We start from the raw sequence: 8059 nt of genomic DNA, 5'->3' as shown, positions 1-8059 counted from the left end.
TAATACCGTTGTCCAATCGGCGCCGAGCAAACTGCCAGCCACCAATTGCAAGAGGCCTAAGGAAAGCCATTCACCTATCACGAGTTGTGTCCCCGCAGGGCAAGCCTTGCTTCTTCACCCATCCCAAGTCGCGGAGGAGAGAGTAAGCACAGGTCTCTTTCGCCAATCCTCGTGGGCCACAGCTAGCTTGCCCGCCCCTTTCAGTCAACAATCTAGTTGGCTCCCTCCCGACCGTCCAGCCAGCCAATCAGGAGCGCGACAGTATCCCGCCTTTGCTCTTGTTCGCTGAGGAGGGCATTGGTCGGAATTTTGGGGAGCCGTCCGTTGCTGCGGGTATTAGGCGGCAAGAGGTGGTTTAAAGGGAGTGGCGGAAAACCACTGTTTGATCGAATTTGTCACCCTCATGGTCGCTTCGGTAAGTGCCACGGGGCTGCATTTTCTCAGAGGAGGAGGGGAAAGGAGTGGAACTGAGTTGGTCATCATCGCAGGATGCTGGATCAGCCTCGCTGGCGGGGCCTCGGGCCTGAAGGTCCCGGCATGCCGCGGGGTCGCGGGCCCGACGGGAACCGGTTCTGAGGCCGGAAGCAGTTCCTGCCCGGTGGTTTCTAGCTCGGTCGGCCCGATTTGTTGAGGTTTCCTGGGCGCGTCCCGTGTTTACTCTGCAAATATTGACTAAGCCGTCTTCGTCCTGCTCCCAAGAACTGTCGGTCTAGCAGAGAAGACGAGGCTGCCCGTGATAATATCCTAAAGTAGAACTTGGTCCGTGCGCGAAGAAAGGTCCCGATGGGGTTCACAGGATGGGACATCACCAAGGAAGTGTGTTTAAACTGAACCTTGACGGATATTTGGCCACGGCATCTTTTCTTAAGGGGAAGACATCACCGGGAAAAGAAATAAATAGTTCGGTTTGTTTGGGACCAAGAGTAGTCAGATCTTGACAGACAATAAGGAAGCGCTGAAGGTTTTTGGAACAGGGAGTGACCATCAAATCTCGTATAAGGAAAGAATCAAGTAAAAGGGTGGAGAGAGTGGTTTTTTAAAAACATTATGAATGAGTAATTCACGAAGGAGAAATTTGAAAAGCTAACATGTATGACGTGGTCACCAACTTTACTAGTAATCAGAAAAATGCACTTAAAAATATTTTGGCCTGATCCCCAAATATCACCCTCGCAACCTGTTGATAAAACAATGGTGCATGTACTGCTTACCCTGGTTAGGGAGAACAAAGGACCTCAGAAGAGCTTTGGTGGTGTTTCAGGGAGGAAAGGCAAGATCAGAATTTTTTGAGAAATGCAAGTTTGGTTTAAGGTGGCTCCTTTCAGTTTGAGGGTTCATTAGGATTCGGGTAGGAATCGTGCGATAACAGTCCAGGACTGGCAGAAACAGCTGAGGCAGGGGTTTCAGACAGTCTTAGGTTACAAATTGTTGATGCTTCCCATTGAAGAGTTGATCCATCTTTGGGGCTGTTCAAGCCATTAGAACCGTGAAAATACACTGGCCTCAGAACAGTAAAGTCATACTAATGTAAACAGTTGTTTGTTGGGGTGAGGGAGTTAGATAGTTTAAGTCCTGAGTATCTAACCTGTGTGTGGTGCTAGATGGTTTTAGTTTTCAAAAAACAACATAGTACAACAATTTTATGTCTACCAGATTGGCAAAAATTAGAATGTTGAGTGTTGGCAAAGATACAAGAAAATCTATATTGTAGGACCCCCTCCCTCCCATGCTCTGGAGAACATTTTGGTGGTATTTAGTGAAATTATGAGTAAATTCTATGGCTAGCAATTACTTGCTTGTAAATACCCTGTAAGTCCCTAATTAGACATCATAGGAGGGTGTTTATTGCAACATCATTTCTGTTAATAGAGTGCTGAAAATAAACTAGGTGTCACAAGGACAATAGACATGAATGTGGTATGCACCTGATAAAGTTGTTGTAATACTTCAATCAGAACCAATAAACTAAATATAATATAACAACATGAAGTAATTGCAAACAAAAATGTAAACATATATAAAACTATTTTCCAAGAATATATATCTCCAACCTATTGAATTAAAATGAAAGATGAATTGAAAAAGCAAATGTTAAAAACATTAGAATAAGTTCCCTATGGGAGATGAAAGATGGAAGAATAAAATAAGGGAAGATCGCCTGACCTGTGGTGGCGCAGTGGGATAAAGCGTCGACCTGGAACACTGAGGTTGCCGGTTCGAAACCTTGGGCTTGCCTGGTCAAGGCACATATGGGAGTTGATGCTTCCTCCTCTCTCTCTCTCTCTCTCTCTCTCTCTCTCTCTCTCTCCCTCCCTCTCCCTCCCCCCTCTCTCTAAAAAAATCAATAAATAAAATATTAAAAAATAAATAAATAAAAGAGAAGAGCTAGCATGAACTAAAAATAGAGTGTAATGACATAGGAAGTATTATCAACTCAATTATGCATAGGTGAGGTCCTTAAAAAGGACAGAATGTGGTTAGTAAGGGTTGGATGATAAAGGCTCTTATAAACCATGTTGGAAGTTTGAACTTGAGCCTGAAGGCATAGGGTAGTATTGAAGAAATAAAAATCCTGTAAACCCAGAGAATCTTTTTCATAAACATAGAAAAGAAAGTAGTTTTACTACTGAATAATCATATCCAGATTACAACACACTGTAGATAATCTGAGTGATATTACAAAAAGACAAAGAAATTCTATCCTATTTATGCAGCAAGCAGTTACAGCCATTCTATTTTTAGCCATTATATACATACATTCTCAAGGTAACAGCATCTTGTCTTCCCATAAAATAATTTGACTCTACCTTTTGCTTCAAATTCTTTCATAGAGTTCATTATAAATTCACCTGGTAATTGAGGTCACCATTTATTTTAGCTATGTAATTATCTGGAGGAATAATAAAACTGTTATTTCTACAAGCATGATTATAGCTCAGAAAAAAGTGGTACCCAGTTTAAACTCCCATAGTGACAAGGAGATAGGAGAGCTATTTTGCTAGATGTTTACATTCTTAAGTAATGACTTCTAGGTCCTTAAGAAACATTGTTGGGGTTATAAAGCTGACAAGAGGCTTGCTTGCTCAGCTTCTAACTTTAATCCCCCCCCCCCCAATGGCTAGATTAGAAGGACAGGGAATTAAAGACTTTAGCAAAGGAGTGGTTGAAGTGATAGAGCCTAGGTTGGATAGAGAAGAAAGTGAAGTGGGACAGAATGAGTGGAAGGAAGAGAGGATCAGAGGGCTGAAAGTCTTGATGATTAAGGTATAGTATGAGTTCATGTGAATGAGAATGGAAGAATAGTGTACTAAGTTGTGGTAAAAAAAAAAAGGGGGGGGGAGGAGGGGGGCAGTTGAAGAGAGAAGTTAAAAATATCAAAAGCCAGGTGGCTAAAAGAGTGAAGCCATTGAAACTCATGAAACCGAGTCTCAAATTTGAATATTGTCTAGGACAGTGGTTCTCAAGTGTCTGCCAGGGCACACTGGTGTGCCCTAGAAGATTTCCAGGTGCGCCCGATGGTATTCCAGAGAAGTATGTGCCTGTTGGGGACCAAAAAACCAACAGGGCTTTTGGAGTTGAGATTTTTGGAGGACAGAGGTGTGGGGAATTGGCTGTAAGCTGACAGTCTGCCCAACGGCCCACCTCACTTGCCTGATTAGGTTGCAAAAGGCTGTTAAGCTGTGGTGCTGGATTGTTTACACTACCCCCCATGTTCCCCAGAAAGACTGGAGGCAAGTTTCTTCTATCCTTTGTTTGGTGTAAAGTTAAGATGATATGTATGGGGGGGGGGGCTTTTGCACTCAACACAATTAAGAGTAAAAAGAGAGGAATTCTTCAATGTATTGACAAAATGAGAGTTTGCCTTTCAAATATATGCCCAAACATTGAAGAAATTGCTAGGACACTTCAGGCTCATGTTTCTCATAAACACAAGAATGATAAAACTTAACACATTCACACCAGGACCTGCCGAATTTACTAAATCTTACTAAGAATGTAAGTGTATATATAAAAATAACTTTTTGTCGTTTTTTAATTTTTTAACCCCTCTTTTTTATGAATTCTAAAAAGCATAACTCAAAAAATGTAACATAAAAATGTTTTTAATGTCAGAATAAATTTAATTTTGTTGTATTTATTTCATTTAATTACCAGAAAAGCATGCTTGGACTTTATATTTTCTTTCTTTAATATTTGACTTATTATAACATATTTTTCAGAAATTTGTATATAGTGCACCTACAATTATATTTGTAGGATTTTAAATGTGCCCCAACTTCAAAAAGTTTGAGAACCACTGGTCTAGGATAATAACAAACTTTAGAAGACTGAGCCACGGGCAAGTGTCTTCAATAAATGAGAGGTGAGGGAAATGAGAGGGTAAGGGAGGTTATAGGCTGATGGAAAGCTTCAGAGAGGCAAGGATTTGCATCCTTTTGTGAATGAGTGAGGCTGGAATTGGCATTGGGTATCAAGGAACACAAACTTTTCTATCTGTAATGTGATTTGTTACTTTAGTCAGATGATTTTTTTATCTGATTTTTTTGTTTATATTTGCAGGTTTTTCACAAGCAAAATAAGCCAAGATGTCTGTTGATCCAATGACCTATGAGGCCCAGTTCTTTGGCTTCACCCCCCAAACGTGCATGCTCAGGATCTACATTGCATTTCAAGACTACCTGTTTGAAGTGATGCAGGCTGTTGAACAGGTTATTCTGAAGAAGCTGGATGGCATCCCAAACTGTGAGATTAGCCCAGTCCAGATTCGTAGATGCACAGAAAAGTTTCTTTGCTTCATGAAAGGACGTTTTGATAATCTTTTTGTCAAAATGGAACACCTACTTTTACAGTGGGTTTTACGTATTCCCCCAAACATCTTGCTTCCAGAAGATAAATCTCAGGAGATGCATCCTTACAGTGAGGAAGAATTTCAGCTTCTCCAAAAAGAAATTGAACAGTTACAGGAGAAGTATAAGACTGAATTATGCACTAAGCAGGCCCTTCTTGCAGAATTAGAAGAGCAAAAAATTGTGCAGGCCAAACTCAGACAGACCTTGGTTTTATTTGATGAGCTTGAAAAGGTTGGCAGAGATCATGGGACTAGTGATTTTAGGGACAACTTGATTTTTCTGGTCCAGAACTCAAGAAAACTCCAGAATATTAGAGACAATGTGGAAAAGGAAAGCAAAAGACTGAAAATATCTTAATTTCTAGATAGTAAAAGGAGCTGGTCAAAAGTAGAATGAGTAAAGGATTTATGTTAATGACGAGGCTTATTTTAGTGAACTGTATATTTGTTGGATTTTTTTTGTTTACCCTTCCTTATATTCCACATTTTCCTCTTTTTTTGGTCCACTCTCCTGAAGTATCTATGTACTACTCTGAACTAATCTTTGAAGCATTTATTCCTTTCAGGTGGGAAGGGATTCTTGATCCAATAAAGACTCATTTAGGGGCATGATGAAGAAATAATGCATTCCATGGCCAATCAAAGATATTTGAAAAATTTTGCCTCAGTCATGAGTTCTTTGTAGCGTTGATTTTTTTTTTTTTTTGTATTTATTGTTTAGATGGGACCAGATGACAAAAAGGTTGAGTGGATGGCTTCTTTATTAATCAGCCACTACACTGCCAACATAAAATGCTTACTCTTGCCCCATAATTTTTCTCACACAAAGTTGATAAATAGTTGGAAGAAGCAAGTAGCAGGCCCTGGCTGGGTAACTCAGTTGGTTAGAGTGGTATCCCAATATGCCAAGGTTGCGGGTTTGATCCCTGGTCAGGGCACCTACGTATAAGAATCAACCAGTGAATGCATAAATAAATGGAACAGCATATCAATCTCTCCCTCCTTTCGTTCTCTCCCTCCCTCTCTCCCCCCCCAAATCAGTAAGTAAATAAAAAAGAAGCAAGTAGCAGAAAAAACAATGATGATCTTTAGTAAAGAAGAAATAATTTTTTTAATTGTATTAATTTGAGAAAGGGAGAGAGACAGGAACAGTGATCTGCTCTTGTCTGTACCCTGACCAGGGATCAAAGTGGCAACCTCTGAGCTTCAAGACAATGCTCTAGTCAATTGAGCTATCCCGCCAGGGTGAAAGAAGTTTTGTTTCTGACATAAATCCTTTCCATGACCAAGGCCTTGATGATGTTAAACAACTTACTGTGTTGAAGCCCAGCAGTGGAAGACAGTGGTCAATAAAGAAGCAGATCTTGCTGGGATAGAAAAGGAAGCCTGGAACACACACAATAGCAAAGTTTATATTAACTGACTGTCACTGTTAGGTATTTATGACAAATTTTTCTTTGCATACTTCAGATTGTTTTTGAATTTTCTTTGTACCTAATATTTAATTAACTTATGTATTCATACTCATAAGCATCAAATATTTAGTGCCCTCGGTGGAAAATTCTAGATGTGTCTTTTGCTTAAATTCAGTGACATCTGAGATTTCCTTTTGTAATTAACCCATGTAACATGTTAGGGAAGATTTGGCAATTGTTACTCTCAAGGTATTGCCTGCCCTCCATGTCTTCCTAAATAATAGGATTTGGAATTTCTCTTTTATGTAAAAGAGTAATTTAGAGTGTTAATGTTTGCAATTAAATATTTGCAGATTTAGGAAGTATATTTACATGACCTGTGCTTATTTTCAAAGAGTTCTTTTTTTCAATCTTGTACATGAAATACGTATGTTTCAAAAAGCTTTGGTTGGCCTGACCTGTGGTGGTGCAGTGGATGGGGCGTCGACCTGGAAATGCTGAGGTCTTCGGGTTCGAAGCCCTGGGCTTGCCTGGTCAAGGCACATGTGGGAGTTGATGCTTCCAGCTCCTCCCCCCTTCTCTCTAGAATGAACGAATAAAAAATTTTAAAAAATAAATAAATAAAAATAAAAAGCTTTGGTTTTCAGTTTTTTGCTATCTCTGATGTTGTGGTATGTTTCCTTCTTTGATATGACTATCCAAATGAAAATTTTTGTTTTTCTCTCTTTTTTTTTTTTTTTTCATTTTTCTGAAGCTGGAAACAGGGAGAGACAGTCAGACAGACTCCCGCATGCGCCGGACCAGGATCCACCCGGCACGCCCACCAGGGGCGAAGCTCTGCCCACCAGGGGGCGATGCTCTGTCCATCCTGGGCGTCGCCATGTTGCGACCAGAGCCACTCTAGCGCCTGGGGCAGAGGCCACAGAGCCATGCCCAGCGCCCGGGCCATCTTTGCTCCAATGGAGCCTTGGCTGCAGGAGGGGAAGAGAGAGACAGAGAGGAAAGCGCGGCGGAGGGGTGGAGAAGCAAATGGGCACTTATGTGTGCCCTGGCCGGGAATCGAACCCGGGTCCTCCGCACGCTAGGCCGACGCTCTACCGCTGAGCCAACCGGCCAGGGCTTGTTTTTCTCTCTTTTAAAGAGATATTTGTAGCTTAATTAAAATGTAGTATAGTGGGTTGAAGGGCGATTCCTCTAAAAGGTTTGTCCATGTATGTCCTGATACCTGGAACCTGTGACTGCCTTATTTGGAAAAATGATCTTTGCGGGTATAAGTAAAGATCTGGAGATGAGATCATCCTCAATCTAGGGAAGGGGTGTCTAAATCCAGAGATCAGTGTCTTTTATAAGAGAAAGGCAGAGAGACATTGTGACCACAGAGGCAGATAGGAGTGATGCAGCCAAAAGTCCAGGAATGCCAACAGCCACCATAAGCTGGAAGAGGCAAAGGACAGATTCTCTCCTAGAGGCTCTGGAGGTAGCATGTCCCTGCTGACACCATTATTTTGGATTTTTGGCCTCCAGAACAGAGAATACATTTCTGTTATTTTAAATTACGAAATTATGGTAGCCACAGAAGTCTAATGTACATAGTGAAATTAGAATATTAAGATAGTCATACAGTTGACCTGTGGTGGCGCAGTGGATAAAGCATCAACCTGGAATTCTGAGGTCACTGTTTCGAAACCCTGTGCTTTTTGGGTCAGGGTACATACAAGAAGCAATTACTACAGTTGATGGTTCTTGCTCCTCCCTCCCCCTTCTCTCTCTCTCCTCTCTCTAAAATCAATAAACA

The 8059-nt window shown here is 41.1% G+C and overlaps 1 protein-coding gene across 1 annotated transcript; it reads left to right on the top strand.

Moving 5' to 3' along the window:
• The first annotated feature begins 137 nt into the window (after positions 1–137).
• MIS12 (MIS12 kinetochore complex component) lies at positions 138–6913 on the top strand. Its single transcript, XM_066262835.1, has 2 exons — positions 138–415; positions 4561–6913. Exon 2 carries the CDS (start codon positions 4587–4589, stop codon positions 5205–5207), a length of 621 nt encoding a protein of 206 aa, XP_066118932.1. The 5' UTR covers positions 138–415; positions 4561–4586; the 3' UTR covers positions 5208–6913.
• Positions 6914–8059: the final 1146 nt, after the last annotated feature.

This window comes from Saccopteryx bilineata, chromosome 2 (assembly GCF_036850765.1).
Source record: "Saccopteryx bilineata isolate mSacBil1 chromosome 2, mSacBil1_pri_phased_curated, whole genome shotgun sequence".
In the NCBI taxonomy this organism is placed as follows: domain Eukaryota; kingdom Metazoa; phylum Chordata; class Mammalia; order Chiroptera; family Emballonuridae; genus Saccopteryx; species Saccopteryx bilineata.
Note: the sequence above shows the minus strand (reverse complement) of the source record. Positions and strands in the feature narration are given on the sequence as shown.

Excerpts from the sequence above, each read along its gene's own strand:
- MIS12 (XM_066262835.1), top strand. The coding sequence starts at position 4,587 with ATGTCTGTTGATCCAATGACCTATGAGGCCCAGTTCTTTGGCTTCACC.